Source organism: Cotesia typhae, unplaced genomic scaffold (assembly GCF_013202065.1).
Source record: "Cotesia typhae breed Kobodo isofemale line unplaced genomic scaffold, CoteBio_Ctyphae contig_9, whole genome shotgun sequence".
Taxonomy (NCBI): Eukaryota; Metazoa; Arthropoda; class Insecta; order Hymenoptera; family Braconidae; genus Cotesia; species Cotesia typhae.
The window spans coordinates 1026331-1046867 of record NW_027423770.1 but is presented as its reverse complement, the minus strand read 5'-3'; the positions used below and the strand labels follow the sequence as shown (position 1 = coordinate 1046867).

Sequence of the window (20537 nt, the reverse complement as noted above, 5' to 3'; positions counted from 1 at the left end):
TGTTTATTACATTTGATTCGCGAAGCGTTATAGTTTCTGAACATTCAAGATCAATTATACGATTGGATTTAACAACTTGGGGGTCTACGGCAAGTTTTTTTCGACTATTCCTAACTGCACGTTGGCCAGCATTTTTCTTATCTTGTCGTTGTCTTTTGATCGATGCTTCTTCAATGGGGTCACGTACGATTTTTCTTCGCGGCATGATAAAAAGTTAACGAATAATCAAACTATAGTACATATAAAGATTAAAATCAAGAAAAATTAAAATTATATTAATACACCGAGCTTTACATACACAGTGGAATAAGAATAGTAATAACTAAAACAATTGTAACGGCGGAAAAAATAATAATATTAGTAATTGAATTTAATTAAAAATTCTATTATAACATAAGTTATTTGTCTACAACCACAATAAACAATGCAAACCCAAGAGAAAAGTCAAGAACGAATGTTAGAATAGATTACAGCTATTAGATTTAACAATGACCATCGGATCAACGACGGATACACCCTTTGTCCTGTGTTCAAAGTCAATACATTAATTCTATTTCTATGATTTCAGTCTCAATCTATTATTATATTTTCATAATTCATAAATGTTTTAAATGTTGTTTTATAGTAAATTGTAAATATTTTTATAAATAAATTAAATGATAATTATAGGTTATTGGAGATAGAAAAACAATTAAATGTCTTAAATATCTTTATTTTGCTTCTGAAACAAACATACACATACACAGACATATATATGTCCAGAAGCCTACGATCTCGTTCTAGGTTCTATAGCCAGTAATCTATTTCTTTTATTTATTTATTTATTTGTTCCAAGTAAGATGAATGACAATGGTAAATAATGTCGACGTTGGTTGTTTATTCCATGATATGACGTCTAAATTAGGAAATCACTGACATACTGGTCTTGTTGATAAGGTGAAATTGATTGACCCTGGAATAACAAATACGTCAGTTAGTTGTGGACGAATATAATAATTACGACGAATGGCTCAAAAACATTATGTTACATACGTACCCAGATAGGAAAAATAATACAATAATAATCTTCGTTCAACCAACAGGGTTGAAATACAATGAAACGAAATTTTAATGATAACGGGTGAGATAACAACAAATCTATCTCAAACGACAATAAAATTGCTTTTAGGTTACGTGTTTATGCAAACCACTGCGTTACACATTATACGGACTGAACACAATTGAAAATTATTTCGCACAATCTAGCAAACGTGAACAGACGTCGATTGCATCCAACAGATAACGCGAAGGACCGAAAGAATTGTTTTACAAATTAATATAAACCGTTTAATTATGTCAATTGATTAACAGTAAACACCGAGTGTATATACATTATTCATATGAATAATGAATCTCTGCAATAAAGATGGATGCGAGTGTGAAGTTAGACAGTAGTCAAACTTTCCGTTTATGTACCGAATTCAAGAAGTATGTCTTTTAATCAATCTTCTTAATTATTTACCTGGTCAAGAACCTTTTTCATGTTTTCTTAATTTAAAAAAAAAATAAATAAATATTGGGATAGAAGGTTTGTACAGAATATAAATATTAATTAATTAGTCACATAAAAACAATTTTTTATTTATGTCATCGGACCATCGAGTTTCTACAGAAAATTATTTATTAATTTATAATACAACGAGCTTTTATAATTTAGATTAAAAAATTAGACAACAAATTCTTCGGACGACATGCATAAAATTTACAGATCAATAAGAAATCATATAATTTTACTTATAAATGATAGTAAACATATTTTAAAGTTAAACTAAAAATCAGATCTTATTTATCTGACTTAAAAAACCAAAAACATAGTGCACGAAATATCTAGCGAGATTATATTTTACGTTAAGAATAATAATACTATGTTTATTACAATACTAACTATCACAACACTTAGGTTATTCTATTGACTTAGTACGACGCCGGATTTTTCGTGCATAAAATACATAATTTTGATTGTAAGATAGTTGTTGCGTGAAAGACATTTCAATAGAAAAAGTATGAAATTTTTTTTATCGAAGATCAAATATATTAATAATTCATTATCAAGTTTTCAGATCAATTGACCGCATCATTTCTAAGCTATTAATTTTCGAAATTAGTTACACAAAAACAGTGCGGTCGATTAATCTGAAATTTAAGTAGTGATTTATTAATATATTTATTTTAGATATAAAAATTTCATAATTTTATTTTGTAATACTCATCGCACAACAACTACTTTGGGAGCAAAAATTTATGATTATTTATCAAATCAAATCATTGCACAGCAATATATTGAAGTGACAAAATGTTTCAACATTTCTCGATGGCTTGACAAATTGATTTTTCAAGTCAATAAAAAAACTATAAAATTAGATTTAAACGATAATAATAATTTTAACGACGTAAAAAGAAATTTAACACAAAAAAAAGTACCCGAAGGGCACAACGGATAATATAAATCAGAACTTTTTTTCGTCGTATTAATTAACTTCCCGAGTTAGTATATTTTTATTTAAATAGAGTTCGATTTTAATTTAAATTAAAACCAAAACCGAAAAAAACTGAAAATACGTAATTGTAGAAATTAAATGAAATGAATAAAATTTAACTCGGCAACGTATGGAATTTGATATCAAGAGCAGTGTTCTGTCGAAAAAGTGTAAAATAAAAAATTAAATGAATCGGTATCATCATTAATAACTTGAATGATACACATATTTTCTTGAAAATATTAATTATCGCAATGTCTGTCCTACTTCAAAAATTTTACACGACCGCGATAAATCGAATGAAAATCCTTAAGAGAAATAAATGATGTAACAGTACAAGAGGTAAAAAAAAAATAACCAAATCCAACGGCCCAGTTAAAAACAAAAAAATCAAGTGACGCAACCGTATAATTCAACGGTCACACGTCACTTCGCAGTGACGAAGATGAAACACTAAGCCGCGGGCATGCGATCGTCACCATCTTTGTCCTTTTTCGGTGACGCGAGTCGTGGTCTTTTAGCCGCATTGCTCTCCGGTGATCTGAACTCCGCCCTGAGTTGTTCTTCTGTCATCATTTTATTGTCAATCACTTTGATATCGTTGAAGGAGTTGCACTGAATATAAGTCAATGCATCGGAAAAAAGACAATTTCATATAAAAAAATAATTTCAAAGTTAATGAAAAAATTAAGAGGTGTTGAACAACTACTTACAAGTCTTTTCGCGTTCGACTTGTCCCTTGACTTCCACGTGCGTACCTGGGACCAATTTTTCCGCCAAAACTTTGTTGAAATTGCGGACCTGTACTTTCGTTCTGAAATCGCCGTCTGTGATGGACCCTGACGAAAATGAATGATTCTTGTACGTAACCTCGTCAAATTCATCTTTGACGCAGCCTGCGACAACTGAAAAAAAGAATAATAAAACGTTAATAACATGTACATAATTATAAATAAATAGATTAAAACGTTAGTAATATGTATATAATTATAAATAGATTATTAGTTTAGGAAATAATCGTAATTAGATATAAATATTTACCGGCGAAACCGAAAGTATTATGAAGCTCCGCAATGCTTGTTAGCGCGCGAACTTCGGCGCCGTTTCCAGTAATTTCAGGCCATTTTACCTTGGTACTGTTGGTTACAACCAATTCTTTATCGATTACATTCTCAGCTTCTTGAGCATAAGCTGGATCCGCAACTTGACATTTAAGACGTGGGATAGTAAGAACCTGCGAATAACGATAATTAACAAACAACGACGAAAATAGAAAAGATGACAGACGTAAACGAAATTTCTTTTTAAAATAAAAAAAAATTAGTCATATGATAAATTGATTTTTAAAATTAAAACCACAGAAATTTGGAAAAAAAAATTGAAAAAAAAAAGTAAAAGAAAAAAACACGAATAAAAAATATTCTTACCATTTTGCTTCTAACCTTTTCTTGATAAATTTTGTTCAATGGTTCCCAAACTATTATTCTAACACGTCTACTCATTCCGTTCGTCATAACGAAGCGAAATATTTTTTTTCCCGTATTAGTGTCTTTCATCCCATCAACCCACGCCACGACGCCTTTCAATGTTCTAGAACAAAAAAAATACATAAAACAATCGAATAATTCTCCGTGTGTAAATAAATAATTTAATAAAAATAATTTATAGTAAAATATTGAACAAAGATTTAAGATATATAATAAAAATATACATACATCATAGAATCACCATTTGTAAAACTGTCCATCTCCTCGTTTGAGGTGAAACCTTTTTGTTGATTCTCGGATATTATTTAAACCGTAAATAATAATCACTGTTATTGCAGTAACACAAATAATTTAATTGACACAATATATTTTTAACAATATATTTTTAATACGAATTTTTAGTCCGCAAAGCCTTGCACGTGCAAAAAGGAATGTTGAATAGATATAACCTCCAGCGTCTGAATCGTACGACAGTCCGACCAGAAAGAGCGACTGTCATTATGTCGAAAGCGTCCTGCTTACAACCGGAAACACTGGTTGTTTGAGGGTGGGAGTGATAATATTTATAAAATCAGAAAACATTCATTAATATTAAAAAATATTACCAAAATTTGTTGTTGTTTTTATTTTAGTCACTTGATTACCGTATTAATTTATTGTTGATTGTTTAAATATAAAATTATGGTTTATTATTCACTTTAGAACGGAAACAACATTTCCCTCGTCTGCAAATAATGCATTAATTTTATTTGTAATGTTGGCTGTACGTTTACGCATCACTATAGTGGACATTTTTTTTATCGGTTTATCATGAGATTACTACTGAAGAAACAATTTTTGCCGCTAGATGGCACATTAGGGTGTCCGTTATTTACCAATTTGGTTTCTGAGTCTGCAGCGCCCCTAAAATTTTTAGTAAATGACCTAAAAAAAATATTAAACCCATATAAGCCCTTAATATTAGTAATAAACCATGCCACAAAGACGATTCGTTTCCCATTTAAATAACATGGAACTTTGGTACTTTTTGCAATTAATTTTTTTATTTCGATCCCAGAGCATAGATTGTTGTGGCAAAAAATTATTTTTGTAGGAAATTGAACGCTCTACAAAAACTCTCTCTTAGCATTTTTCGATAAATTCACTGGCTTTAAAGTTATTTAAGGTCAAAGTTGAATTAAAAGTAACTTCTTATTTTTTTTTCATTTTGACCAAAAAATTATGATTATTTATTGTTTATTGCTAAAAATATCTTTTATCAACTATTTTATAACTAATATTAGTAGCAAATATTCCGAAAATTACAAAATGTAATTTATGATGTAAGTTTAATTTAAAAAATTTCAATTATTATTGAAAATGTGACTAATTTAATAAATTTTTTAACACATACATAAACACAATTCATTTTATTAAACATTCTTTGGTAGCATTTGGAAATTTTTTTTTTGTATTCACTTACAATTTGAATTACATACTGTTTTTGATCTTCGTGCTTAGCTAGACTATTAATATATTCTTCCGTTAGTTTAACAGCTCGTTCTGCAGAATCAGTGACCACTTTTAGATGCTTAACAATTTCCAAACCTTTTAAATAATCTGGATGCTCTGACCATGTACTGTCATCTAATAAGAGAAAGTTTGTATCGATACTAAATCTTTCGAAAAATTTGACGAAAGTAGAATTAATAAAATAATCAACATTTTTGTTCAGAAACCAATCAAAATCTCCTGAATTGAAAATAAAACGTTTAGGAAAATCAAACTGATCTTCTTCGCTTGATGTCAAAGCCGCCACCGTTTTTCGCCTTACGTCAGAAGAAATATTTTTGTCGAAAAATGATAAAGCTGCTGCCTCTGGACTTAAATACCATAAATGATTTCTAAATTTTGCTAAAACTGCTTCGGATAATTTTTTATCAATTGTTCGATAATTATAGACTACCTTGAGAAATTCAATATCTTGATTTGGAGCAGTTGCAGCTAACGGTGCCGTATACCAAAATGGAACGTATACAAACACAATAAATAAAGAAATTTCTTGTAAACTCTTTTCATCTTCCTTGCTTAAATTAAAACAATTTCGAAAAATATAAATTTTTAAACAATAAATTGCTTTGGACATCCATCTAGCGTGGTGGAATGCTCCAGATTTATAAAATTTTATATTTTCAGAGTCCATTGTGCCTAGGAAGATTTTACTCAATCCCAAAAGTTCCCGATAGTCATCCCGTGGTAAAAGAGTGTTTAAAAACCCATCAATTTTTGCAATCACTTCTGGTATTTGATCTCGTAATATTTTTTTTTTAGTTTATTTTTCTGTACGGACTTATATTTTGTTGTATCAATGGAACTCCATTCACTTTGAAATTTTTTAAATAACGGTACATTTGGTCCGGTTGTGCCTGGCATTTTCGTTGAGTGTACGCAGGATAACACTAATTCATATATGTGGTGTCTACAGGGAAGATATAACAAATCTTTCCCAAGTTTACGTTCTAAAATCACTGCAGCTCCGTTTCTCCAACCAAGGTTAGAAGCAGTCGTATCACAACATAGGGCCTTTACAGAATGGTTTAAACTCCACTCACAAATAATATTAAAAATTTCTTCTGCTTGAGTAGACCCACATCCATCAGGTAATGCAGGTATTCCAAGGATTTTTTCTTGTCCATTACACGTTATCAAAACAGGAAGTCTTTCAATACGTTTACAAGTCATACTATCAGGAATTAGTTTACCGTCCCAGTGTATAACTGCGGCATCAATTTCAGTTTCGTTGAACAGTAGTGTAATTTTTTCAGCCATTTTTTTCCGTAAATTAGACCGCATCTCATGAAAAGAAGACTTATTTAACACGAGATCACGTGGATCAACTCCCATAGCTGGAGCCAAAGCTGAGGTAAGACGAACTGATTCTCTGTAAGAAATATTACAGCTGTCAAACACCGCAATCACATCTTCTGTGACGATGTTAATAGTCCCTCGAAGATGTTTCGATTCATAATATCGTCCAGTTGCCTCAAATTCAGATACCGAAGTTGATTGCGAGTTACTAATAGTTTCTCCATTAGATTTTATTTCACTGATGGTTTGTGACGTGCTTGGCGTATCAATATCTGTTGAACAAGAGAATTATTAAAAACAAATAATATTACAAAAACTTTAAAAATTTTATAACATTAAAGCACTCAATATTACCAGACATTTTTTATGGACTCCTCACAACGTGATCTATTGTTGTAAGTGATTGAGTTGAAGTCGTATTTGTGAGGGACTCGTCGTTTTTCAGCTGATTCTCAGGAGATGAAATGAGTATTTCTGTAATTAAATTATTTAGTATTTATCAATTGGAATAAAATATTAAATTGTAGTTATTTATTATTTTTTTATTACCAGATTTTGGCGATAGTTCAATATGTGTAGCGACGTAATTTAAATGTAAAATTCGTTGAGTTCGCTGATCAATCAAAAACTGTTTTGTCTCATCATCTATCATTTCAAAAATATTACTATGAGCGATATCGAATAATTTGTCAAGAATATTGCATAGCTCTTGCTCTTTTATTTTATTATTTCTATTAGCAGTTTTTTACACGTCTCTGTAGTCTGTATAGAGCTTATTCAATTTTGCGACACATCGTGAATTATCTTGAGTTGGAATCTCCACTTTATCCCAAATTTTTTTAATTTCTGATATAACGATTGGACAGCTGTCTCCGATTGATTGTTTTAGATTTCTTGTGTAATGAAATAAAAGCTGCAAGGTTTCTTTATTCGTAGCTAATTTTTTATCACTTATGGTATCTATTGTTTTATCAATTAAAAAAATATTTTTCCTTAAGTCCATAGTTTGATTATCATTCATCGTAAACAACAATTAGATTAAAATTCTAGGTTATTACTGTTTATAAAATTGTAATTATATTACTCGATACTTGGATAGGTTTTATTTACACGTTTATAATTTATAATAAAAAAATTTCACTAATGATAAGGCTATACACCACTGATTCCAAATAATAATATAAATCGCATTTAATGTAATAATGACAGCATCACCGACAATGTTGGAAAATAGAAAGTTTTGGATGATAACTAAACATAGTCGACATACAGAACCGGTTAGTCAAGATACTGAATTTCTTTTCGATGCGCATGCGCAACTACAAATTTAAATTTTTCATGGAAGTAATTGTTAATGCGAAATTTTTAATTTATCAGAATTTTGTTTGATAATTTTGGCTTTGCTCTGTACAATAATTTCGACAAATTTAACAAAATAGCCAAAATAAGATATTTTTAGCAATAAACACTAAATATTAATATGAATAATGATAATTTTTTGGTCAAAATGAAAAAAAAAAATGAGAAGTTACTTTTAGTTCAACTTTGACCTTAAATAACTTTAAAGCCAGTGAATTTATCGAAAAACGCTAAGAGAGAGTTTTTATAGAGCGTTCAATTTCCTACAAAAATAATTTGTTGCCACAGCAATCTATGCATTGGGATCGAAATAAAAAAATTAATTGCAAAAAGTACCAAAGTTCCATGTTATTTAAATGGGAAACGAATCGTCTTTGTGGCATGGTTTATTACTAATATTAAGGGCTTATATGGGTTTAATATTTTTTTTTAGGTCATTTACTAAAAATTTTAGGGGCGCTGCAGACTCAGAAACCAAATTGGTAAATAACGGACACCCTATGGCACATAATGATATTTATACAGTACTATAATTTTACGATAACAATATGTATTTATGTACACTAAAAATTAACGTTATATAATAATAAATATTAATATATGACATTAAAGTTAGCAGTCGGTTGACAATTTTTTAATAAATAAATTTACACCGAAAAATTATTTCTAAAAAATTGGAATTTTTATTTTTTTTTAATTTTCTAAATATCGATTTTCTTTTCCATCTTTTAATTGTTAGAAAAATTCTAAAAATTGTTACATGTCTGTCCAAGTAACTTTGTATTTTTTTTTATTATTTTATTAATTTTATTATTATTTTATTTTTATTATTTTATATTTATTATTTTATTTCTTTTTATATTATTCAAGCTTCAAATTTCGATATTTTTCGATTGTCAACATGTTCACGTACTACCGAGTATAACCAATGGTGAATGAGGAGTGCGTCACATTCAACCAATAAGGAATCGTGGCCCGTTTTTTTGCGAGTTTCGACCTTTGACTAACTTCAAGACTATCATGCATTTTAATTTAAAGGATTTCGAAATTATCCGATATTTTATTAAGATTTATTTGTAGAAATTATTCTATATTGTAAAATTATTTTATCAAGTAAAAATTTATTTTGGGATTAAGTCTGTGAATTAAATAAATTAAATATTGTTGAAAATTAAAAATTAATAGCGTGGACATTAAGTCCCAGAAATTAGTTATTTCGTGTTGAAAATTTCATAGGAAAATTCGATTATAATTAATTAATTTTCATCATTAATTTTATGTTAACAATTTTCAATTTGGTTATTAAAAATTATTTAGATTAAGATAATCATCAAAAATAATTCTCGGATTGGATAATTTATGTTTCGACAGAATATTAAGACCCCTGTCTACATAATTTTAATTTATTAATTTAAGACATTAAGACCATTTGTTTTAATAAATTATTGTCGTCATGTTAAGACCATAGTAGTAAAGTAGTCAGAAATTTTAATCTAATCTAATAATTTTAATCTATTTAATATTTTAATACAGAATTAAAATTGGCAATCGGAATTTGAATAATTGTAATAGTTAGCTCAAAGCTATTTTGGAATTTGATTGTTAATTTGAAATGATCGTTTCACTAAATACTAATGATTGAATAATTAAATTAAAATTTTCAAATAAATTTAATTACAATCAATTTTGTTAAAGTAAAATAAATAAAATAAAATCATTACAAGTATAGGTTATGTGTGTGAAGAATTATATGAGTAATGTGTGATAGAAAGTGTTAATAGTGTTAAGTTGGTCCTGGTTAGCCGTTAGTTAGGCTAGACGATCTCTGTCACACTGTTGTCCTTGCGCAAAGTAATTCGTTAGTCCTGGTTAGCCGTTAGTTAGACTAGACGGTTTCGGTCGCACTGCAGTCTTTGCGCAGAGAGACTCGTTGGTTCTGGTTAGCCGTTAGTTAGGCTATAGTTAATAAGTGGTCCTGATTAACCATTAATTAGGCTATAGATAATAAGTTTTAATTAATTATAGTGTGAGTGTGTGAGTGAAATTTAGATTAATCTTTCATAAGTACTTCTTTTGTTAATTTTTATTGTTATTAAATATCAATATATTGTTAATTAATTGTTTATCATTCAACAGCACCTTCTTCCACTCTCTCTACCCTAAGATAGGAATTCTCAGCTCTGGACGGTTCCAGGAACCGTGATAAAAAAATCCTGGTGGCACCCTGATAATTATTGTTGTTTGTTAATTTCGTTAGTTTATTTATCAATTGATTAGGGACCAACCTGAGCAGGTAGAACTGTTACAGTTTCTTGCGGGTATTAACTGAATGATTGAATTATTATTTAATGTTATTTAGTACCAGATATTAATTATCGTCTGTTATATTAATTGTTGAGAATTGTTTACTAAAGCCTAGCCGAATTTAAGATTTTATTCAACTGAGATAAATTGTTTATTATTTAATTATTTAATCGAAAATTTCACGAGGATTATTGTATATTTTAGGAAATTGAATGGTCAATTAAAGATAATCGGTAATTGTAATTATTAGCTGATGACTGAATAGTTAAGTTGAGAGTAATTTTGGATAAGTAAATGTTGTTAATTCTTTTTAATATTCAAAAAAATGAAGTGAGAAAAAATCAGTGTGTGTGTGTGTGTGAAGACGTGTGGGTTGTGTGTGATAAAGAGTGTATACATCCTCTGCTTGTTGATGTTTTGCCAACTACAGTGTTCAAAAATCTTAGAGCGTGAGTATCTGGTGGATAGCGTGATTTAGTTAGAAACTACAGAATAGACGTTCCGTAAGAGGGTACTGTCAGGATTAAAGAATTTTGGTGTGAGTGTGAGCGTGTAAACCTTGTTACATTGATTTGTTGTTGATAAATACCGGTAATATTGTTAATTGAGAATTTATTTATTTCAGATCACCTTCCTTACTCTCTGTCCCTGTAAGATAAGCTTTCTGCTCTGGACCGGTGCCAGGAACCGTGATTAAAAATCCTGGTGGCGCCCTTTTGTTAAGAATATTAGCTTTCAATTTTGTTTTAGTTTATTGTTTAATTAAGGAGCCAAACTGAGCGATCAAGCCCACAACAAGATTATTGATTTGGATTATTTATGGAGCGAAAAAATGCCAGCCGATGTATTTACAAATGGGCTAAGCATGCCAAATCACTGGAAGTGTTTAAATAGTATGGGTGAAGAATGCGATGAAGAGTAATGACACTCATACGCTTATCACTGCGAGAGGGCGTGTTAAGGTTGAGCGAAGTATATGAGCCCTGAGAAATATACCTAAATATGCGTATAGTATAATTCTATATAGCATCCGGTGCAATGCGTGCGATACCGGTTATTACTCACCTTTCGGAGCAAATGCCGCTTCGTTACTTAACCCTTCATCATCAGCTCCGCAACAAATAATTTCACAACGAGAATTAAAACTACTCGATAAGTATTTCTTTAAAAAGTTAGTCCAATCCTCTACCACTACCTCGCTACCACAATTTAACACTTTGAACATAACAGACATATCATAACAAATAGGTGGTTCAACATCTCATTATTCTTATAAGCTAATCCTATGTGGTGATTAAGCATTACGGCTTATTATTTTTTATCTACATTATTTGGGTCATTTAAAGCTGTTCGACTTAAAGCTGATGGAAAATAATTAACTTTTACATTATTTACAATTTATTGAATATTATAAAAATTGAACTCTAACAGATACTCGTTCAAATATATTGATTTCAAAGTGATTATTTAAAGGTACTGTTAAAATTCGAACAAAAACAGTTTCACTGAAAAAACTGCGCCAAGTCCACGTTCATCAAACTAATCTCTATAACATTTGCACTTTACAAAAAAACAAGACTCGATTCAATAATTTTCATTGTCTGCAAAAAATGTGAATCACAAGAAAAAACCAAGAAACCGTTATACTGTTGAAAATTTGAAAAATTAGAAAAACAACATTTTTATCGTACTTGGCGTGCGTCATTAAGTACCCCAAAGTGTTTCGGGAGAATTTGAAACCGAGAAAAAACAATTTCACTTGAATGTATATAATTATATACTAAATATTTAGAAGCAGTTTGCGTAAAAAAACTAAAGAGAGCGTTTCATTCAAATCATCAATGATGTGCGGGAAGTTAAAAAAATTCAGTTAACATACGTATGACATGTCGATTTTACTTAACTTTTGTAAAACTTTCATAAATTATGAAATAATTTATTATTTACGTTAATGCATTTCATGGATTGACCTACTTATAAATTTCTAACCATTAGAAGGATGTTCATTTATAGTAAAAAAATTCGGGTTAAAAGCAAAAAGTCATCAATAAATAAAATATTGCAGGCAGAGATATGATCATATAAAAGGACGTTTGTTCGTTAATTTTAGAGCTCGAAGGCTAATAAAAGAAATTAGAGTTTTTTTCTCGTAGTAGCTAGTAGCTCAGAAACTTATACTCTTTGATGAATTATTCAGTAATTCTCTCTCTCTCTCTCTCTCTCTCTCTGTGTGTGTGTGTGTGTGTGTGTGTGTGTGTGTGTGTGTGTGTGTGTGTGTGTGTGTGTGTGTGTGTGTGTGTGTGTGTGTGTGTGTGTGTGTGTGTGTGTGTGTGTGTGTGTGTGTGTGTGTGTGTGTGTGTGTGTGTGTGTGTGTGTGTGTGTGTGTGTGTGTGTGTGTGTGTGTGTGTGTGTGAATGTAAACCTCTCACAACTTTTGAACGGCTTGACCGAATCCATTGCAGTTGACGCCAATCGAAAGGGCTTGACTGAATTTAGATTTTAAATATGGTTTGGACCGATTCAGACCCGTAGATTTTCAGAAATCTTAAAAAAACTACGAAAAAATTTTTTTTCAAATGTGGTTTTTTTTTAATAACTTTTAAACGACTTGACCGATCAATTCAAAAAACTAATCAGCTCTTAACTTAAGAAAACGACGTCGATCGCCACCGATGCGGTTTGAAAATTAAAAAAATAGTGATTTATTAAACTCCTATCAAACTTTTGAGCTCAGAGAGCTCAAAACTACACGAAATTTAAATTTTAGAGCTCGAAGCGCTCAAAAACATAATAAGTGCAATTTCGAGCGCTTAATTACGAAAGTAACGGGAAGTTGCAGGGATGGCCTTCAGGGTCAACCGTTTTCTTAATTTTTTTTTTTAATAAACATGCTTTATATAACAGGAATTCAATCTTCTTGGTTTTTATTCTACCTGCTAATTGTATCGCTCTAAGTCGAAATTTTAGCGAGTAAATTCTTACATACATACATACGGACATCATCGCGGGAATAGTCAGGGAAGCTTTCTAGGACCTCAAAACGTCAAGATCTGATGAGAACTCGATTTTCGAAAAACGGAGTGAAACCAATAACTTCCCGATTTTTGAAAATTTTCAATTTTCTTAGCGGGAAGTTAAAAATTCTGAACTTTTATGTTATGGTGAAGGAAAAGATAGGGGTCCAGAGGCGAAGGCCCCCCAGTCAAAAAAAAATTTTTTTTTGATGCTCAAATACAATTATACAAAATTTAATTAAAAAATCAATTAAACTTATTTATTTATCTATTAATCTCACTCAGTTATATTAGTAATAATTGAATAATATTGCAAGCAATAATTGAAATAATAATAATAGTAGTAACTACAGTAATAATAATAGCAATAAATATAAAATGGGACACAATAATAGTAACATTAATTAGGATCAAAATCATAATTTTAATTAAAATTTTCAAACTAGTTATAACTCTAATAAAATAGTAATTACGATCAAATTTTTGATTATCTTGAGTAATTTATAGTAACGTTCATAATTTTACAGGTTTTAAATTGGAATCGACATCTGGAATAGGCGAAAATTGATAATCGAACTCCAAATTGTCGAATTCTTCATCCCAAATGATGTGATTTTCAGTTACTGGTTCATTTTCAAAATTGAATGATGATTCAGTCAATTCGTTTTGATTTACAGTATTTATTAATGTGGCTGGTAAATCCTCTTTATTCGCGTTGCTTTTAGTAACTGTTGATTCAGCCACCGGTGAAAAATTCAAAGTTGAAGTCGAAGGTCTTGAGTAATTCTGATTTTTTGTCGTATTGTTCAAGGAATTATTTTGCCGTATTGTTGATACATTATCACTAGAACTAACAATCTGATTGAAGATTTTTGTTTTGTTGCACAGAGAATTTTCAATGTATCTCTTTAATAAATACCTTTAATAAAATAACCTTTGTAAATATTCAGTTGTATATAGATAAAATCGTAAATAATTTATATGTATTATATTGTATAATTTATATTATTGAGCTTTAACTAGCCTTCATAACCAGATAAATTTCGCCAGTAGCGTCATTGAGAAATGTTTTAATCTGATTCATCGTTAAAACTTTAGACGTCTTAGGTTTAAACGCTTTACAATTATTTTTTAGTAAAGTTTTAAGTTTGTCAAAAGTGTCAATGTTAATTGAATGTTTGAGGTTGAGTTGGGTTTTCAACATTGACCATCGACTCTAGAGCGTAGATGATTTCAAGTTATTTGTTAATTCATTGAAATAGACGAGCAACACGCTCTGTTATTTCTTTAATTTTCACTCCTCTTTCCACTTGATAAAATTTTGATAGCAAAGATTGTACACTCCACTTGATTTTTTAGCAATTAGTTTGTTTTCTACTAACCGATCCTCTTTTCGATATTCATGGCTGCATCATCATCACTTAAACCCGAACTCTCGGAAGAGCTCATGTTTGAATTAATTAAAAAAATTTATCACTGTTTATTATTTTTGTTTATTGAAGAAAATGTTAAGTTCGTGACAAATGACAACAGCTGACAACAGCTAAAAACGCGATCGTACATATACAATTTTGGTAATGACAGATATTGTGGCGCATGCGCAACTTTTTTCCCGAGGGATAAAAAGTGCCACTTTTTTCTCGCAAACGAGGGAAAAAAGTACGAACTTTTGGCTTAGGAAAGAGAAACAGTATTTATTTACAAACCACAGTAGGAGCTGATTGAAATCTTGTAATATCGCTCTCAAAATTTATAGATTAAAAATCTAAATATGTAAATTTTTTAAAACTTGCGCCATGAGGACGGCTGCAATAGTTAGATTTTTATGAAACCTACTAAAAACTGTTTCATTAAACGAACTCTAGAAGGAGAAATATTGAGGCTATTACCACTTATAGGTAGTGAAATTTAAAGCTTATTAATAGTGCTTTACGATGCACTTTACCGAATTTTGATATCTTGTCTAGTTCAGGAATTATACCAAGTTGAAGTAGTAAAAACATCAATTTTTACGATTTTCAAAATTTCAAAATCCTGTTTATCCAAATTACTCGCCCGATTAAGCTCATTTTCGAACTTAACCCTGGTCTTGATCGATAAATGAAGCATGTTGAGTTTGAGAAGAATCGGTCCACTTCTGAAAAAATTTATAACTTCCCGCTAAGAAAATCGAAGATTTTCAAAAATCGGGAAATTATATTTTTCACCTCATTTTGCCGAAATCGAGTTTTCATCAGATCTCGACATTTTAAGGTCTCAGGAAGCTTCCTGGACTACTCCCGTGATGCTGTCTGCATGTCTGTATGTATTCATATATGTCTGTATGTCTATATGCATGTGTGTGTGTGTGTGTGTGTGTGTGTGTGTGTGTGTGTGTGTGTGTGTGTGTGTGTGTGTGTGTGTGTGTGTGTGTGTGTGTGTGTGTGTGTGTGTGTGTGTGTGTGTAGCAGGAAGTTGCAGGGATGGCCTTCAGGGTTAACCGTTTTCCTAATTTTTTTTTTTATGTTTTTCAATTATTATTTCAGGTTGTAACTTCAATTTAAATATTTTTTTTTAATTCTTACTGACTAGTTTTGGAGAAATTTACGGAAACGTATCTGTTGCGTAAATACCACATGTTCGCGCCAGAACGTGTAGTAAGTCCGCAATCAACCTCACCAGAGGTGCAGCGACTCACGCGCACTCTGCAATTCATTTCCCGAAGTCAACATCCGCCGGCGCGCCAACCGGCATAACACACCAAACCTACACGCTGCAGTTAACATCACGTGCATTGTGTATCATCAACTTTACGTTCCAAATTTATATTCTATTTGTGCTCAACTCAATTACCAAAGTGTTTTTACTAAGAAGTTCAACACCATTGGCAACTCAGGTATTATTCTTATTTGTAAATCATAATAATTTTTATCTTAAACTCGTTAAATAATTAGTATTGAAAAATGCTGCCATTGTACCCTCATATGCCGGTAAACCATTGGAATTTTTGGCACTTCACTGTTGCCTTGTACTTAAGTATTAATCTCCAGTCACCAGGGATTACTCTTATCCTTCTTTAATATGTTAATAAGATATGATTCATCATACAATAATTTAGTAATCAACCAAAATCATTATTATACCTGGCTGAGGTGATGTCACCAAACACCAGGCATTCACTTAATGCTTCGATACCCTGGTTCTCTCTGGTGACTGTAGGTTGTTGTCTCAAGTTCGCATAAAGACTTCGATCAGTGCTCATCACTCACATCATCGCTCGTAATAATATTGTCGCGTCATTAATAGTGATTAATGTTATAATTAACTTAATTAATTCATGCAATCAACCTTTTATAATTTCAATGTTAATTTCGTTAACTTAAATAACTTTCATCGCTCTGAACAGTCTCAATATTAATATCGGTGTTTGATTCCACGTATATTAATAACCATTAGTCATAATTCTAGTTCAATGATGTTAATCAAATAATAGTAATACTCGATTAAAAATAATCAGTTAATTAAATAAAGTGTTATTAATAGTTTTAAGAGTTCATGTGTTCAATACATTAAACTGTGATATTTTATAGAATAAACGACAAAACACGAATTAGCGTGAGCATTTTTCTTCTTTCCAACATCCCGATCCAGCATAAATAAATATTTAATGATAAGATAATTTACAGTATCATCTATATACCGTTTTGTCATAAAGCCAATGTTAAATATGCCTACTTTTGAAGTCATTCATTTATTTAAATCATCGCGGAACCCCTCTCAAAATTTCCAGAATCGATTTAGACTTAGTTCAACTTCAAATAAAAAAAAAAAAATTAAGCCTTTTATTAAAAATTATCTTGGTGCTCATACTTCCTTAATGAATAAAAAAAAAATAATAAATTTTATGAATAAAAAATTCTAAAACATCAATTTCTCAATTGAAAAAAATTTTGTGAAAAAATTAAACAGCACAAAATTAATTAAAGAGTAGAGCAATTTTGAAATTTTTTTTCTAAGTATATACATTTTACCATTTTTATAATTTATAACGTAACCCTTCTATAAAATGAATTAATCAAAAAAAAATTAAAAATGTAAATTTGCCAATTCTTAGAGTTAAAAAACTTAGTGACCGTATAACAGAACTACCACTCAGATTTGGCTTCATTTGAGACTATTAAGTCAGATAAAATCATATCAGAACATATCAAAAAATTATAAACGGACGTATCAAATTATATCAGGCCAGATCAAGCCATATCATGCCTGATATGGCCACTTTTGATATCAGGCTTAATATGAACGATCTGTATCAGATCTGATCGAAATATTTTTCACGGTATAATATTTCTTTGTAGTTTAATGAACAGTTACATCTGAATTCAACTATTCTTATTATAGTTAAGAGATTAAATTTTAATTAAAATGAAAAATGTTCAATACATGTAACTGCATACGTTTACATAAACTTTACTTACGGTGAACTTTTTTTTGAATAAATCGAAGTTTACACGCCGTTCTATATGATGCGAAGCGAATACTATCGAAATTTTGTTCCTGCATCTCTTGAGATAATTGTAGTATACTTGCTTCATTATTATGATCTGAACTTTTTCGATCGAATTCGTCATCCATCATTGCTGTCGTCTAAAAAATTATTCAAATTTGTAAAAAATGGCATCTGAGATTTAAACGATAAATACCAATAAGTAATGAATAATATTTTGTAAGTTATAGAGGCACACGTCAAGAAATTTTCTGATGTTGTTTGATTTTTCGATTGCAACTGTACCATACAAAAAATGAGATTGAAAATCCAAATGTGTAAACTTTAAACATTTATGTCATGCGCAAAATGATTAAAGTAACACTAAAAAATACAGTAGAAACTCTGTAAGTCAAATCACGATAAGTCGAAAACCTCCTAAACTCAAAGAAATATTTTATCGCCTTTTCCCCAAGCTCTAAAACCTCTGTTGCTTGAAATTTTTACCCTTCATAAGTCGAAATAATTAGTGAGTCCCAGCAAGCTACTTCTGTACATTTTAACCCTCCATAACTTGAATAGATGCAAATGGAACTTTTTATTTCGAATTTAAAATTATTACTGTATGCAAGTATCTTATTAAGATTATCAGTTCTCCTAAATGGTGATGGAACTTATAACCGACTTCAGGTTTTCTGTAGACGATTGTAAAATTATCATACTTTGAGACTTAGTTATGATTCACTGTGTAACGGGTACTTTTTGACTCATTTTACCCCCGACTCGATTTAGCTCGCCGGAGTCCAGGATTCTAACGAGGGTAATTCTTAAATCAAACTCGAAAATTTAATTAACATAAGTAATAAAACGAAATATCTTTATTCTAATTCAGCACAATAATCATTTTATATATTTAATAAAAGAAAAACAGCGATTAAACAAAACCTATCCATATCTGTCGTATACAATTCCAATTTACTGTCGTTGGTAAAATCATTCTTCTGTCGTGCTTCATAAACGCGTCGCTAACATCCCTCCGTCGGCCCTCTGGTCCCCAGCTTCTGACAGGTGGCTAGTGCCGCCCCGCAGACCCTATCCGCGATATCCAAAGGGAGAGTGAATATTATCTACCTCTCCCCCACCTACTCGACTGTGGTTGCCACTCTTCGGCGGTAGGTCTTCAGGTGGAGCGTTGCCTTTACTAGTGGATAGACAAGTTCATTTACCTGTGGTAGACCGCACCAGGTAGAGTGGACTCTCTTTTCAATTACTTCAGCTAGAAGTCTCTCGACGAAAAAATTGAACCAGGAAAAGATTGCTCATCGACGGAAAACTTTTGGGCTTTATCAACCTAAAAGTTTCTACTACAAGCGAAAAATATTGGCGAATTATCGCCATGTACCGCTTGCCGTCGAACTTCAGAAATTCCCGAAAAATTGTAAATTTAAATTAAATTAAATATCAAATTCGTTCAATCGATTCAACAGATTACATAAATTCCAAACAGATTTCATTCAAATTACATTCCCATACTATTTCTCGTTGGGACTTAGTACAAGTAATAATTTCCAAACAAAATTAATTTTCAAAAATTAATTAATTAGATATTTCAAATTTATTCGAAATATTTAATTAATTCTTAGTTTTGAATAAATTCACTTTTTGTTCTTTCTTTAGAACAAAAATTATCGATACGCTAATTCGCTCTTATCAGCTCGGCGATTTTTACTACGAGCAAACAAGCGACGAAATTATCCGCCATCTGTTGCGGCGATGGCGAACTATTCAAAATAACTTTTCAAAAATCGTAAACAAAACCGTACTATAACTATTCGCAATGATCGACGTGAAAAACAAACTATATTAATAATTTTACATAAACGATTAATCAGAATATTAATAATAATAATCATAATAATAACAAACAAGGTAATTAACTTTCTAAACAAAATAAATAAATTGTCGTGGCTTGCCCGTCGACGCGATCGCGGTAGCGATGGCTCGCGTTCGTCAATGAGTCCCGTGGTGTCGGCTCTCTCTGTCCACGACACCCCTCCGTCTCCCCGCTTATAATACCTTCTTTACAACTGCAATACCCAAAAGAATTTTCTGCTCTATATATCTTAGACAACATCAAAAATCTGTAATAGGGTATCGATAAGTCGCCGGATATCGATAATTTTTCGACGCACCACTGGCGCGCCTCGATCTTCGGGACCCTTAATAGTAATTAAGAACGGGGAAATTTAGGTAATTACACGAGAGCCGGTAAATGCATCAATCAGAACAGGTTGGATAGCCAACACGATCAGTCGCAATAGAGTAAAGAAAAAAACCAAGGTAAATATCTATTCGCGCGTTTCACTTGGAACGCAGCGATAAAAATTGATAATACATCATTTTACAATTTTACATCATTTCTCATGCGCACTGTATTTCTAGAGTGAACAAAATTTGTTGTTGAAGTCGGATCCTCGGAGGAGTTCAACAAAATTACCAGGAGTCCGAGTGGAGTTTCTAGACAGGACAAAGGAAATAGAAAAAT

General features: G+C 30.9%; 2 protein-coding genes across 10 annotated transcripts in view; both read right to left on the bottom strand.

The window, feature by feature from the left end:
* Window positions 1-20537, bottom strand: part of LOC141533470 (dystrobrevin beta) — a 633463-nt gene that overhangs the window by 568188 nt on the left and 44738 nt on the right. For 5 of the 6 annotated variants that reach the window (XR_012480273.1, XM_074252367.1, XM_074252368.1 and 2 more), the window contains exon 2: window positions 17985-18153. The exons of the other annotated variant lie outside the window; for it this stretch is intronic. Coding sequence is in view for 4 of the 5 variants with exons in the window: in XM_074252367.1 (XP_074108468.1) it covers window positions 17985-18153 (169 nt within the window). In the remaining variant the exon portion in view is untranslated. The remainder of the gene's footprint in view (window positions 1-17984; window positions 18154-20537) is intronic. 6 annotated transcript variants of the gene reach the window in all.
* LOC141533487 (uncharacterized) lies at window positions 682-9640 on the bottom strand. 4 transcript variants are annotated; one of them, XR_012480283.1, is made up of 8 exons: window positions 7400-9565; window positions 7205-7324; window positions 4232-7122; window positions 3944-4106; window positions 3558-3750; window positions 3230-3421; window positions 1037-3131; window positions 683-952 (listed from the first exon to the last, which is right to left on the bottom strand). XR_012480283.1 is itself a non-coding variant. In XM_074252405.1 (7 exons), exons 3-7 carry the CDS (start codon window positions 4261-4263, stop codon window positions 3100-3102), a joined length of 597 nt encoding a protein of 198 aa, XP_074108506.1. In that variant the 5' UTR covers window positions 4264-7122; window positions 7205-7324; window positions 7400-9573; the 3' UTR covers window positions 682-3099. The 4 variants fall into 4 exon arrangements, 3 of the variants coding, with proteins under 3 accessions (XP_074108506.1, XP_074108504.1, XP_074108503.1); XM_074252405.1 differs by having other exon boundaries at window positions 682-3131; window positions 3959-4106; window positions 7400-9573; XM_074252403.1 differs by having other exon boundaries at window positions 683-3131.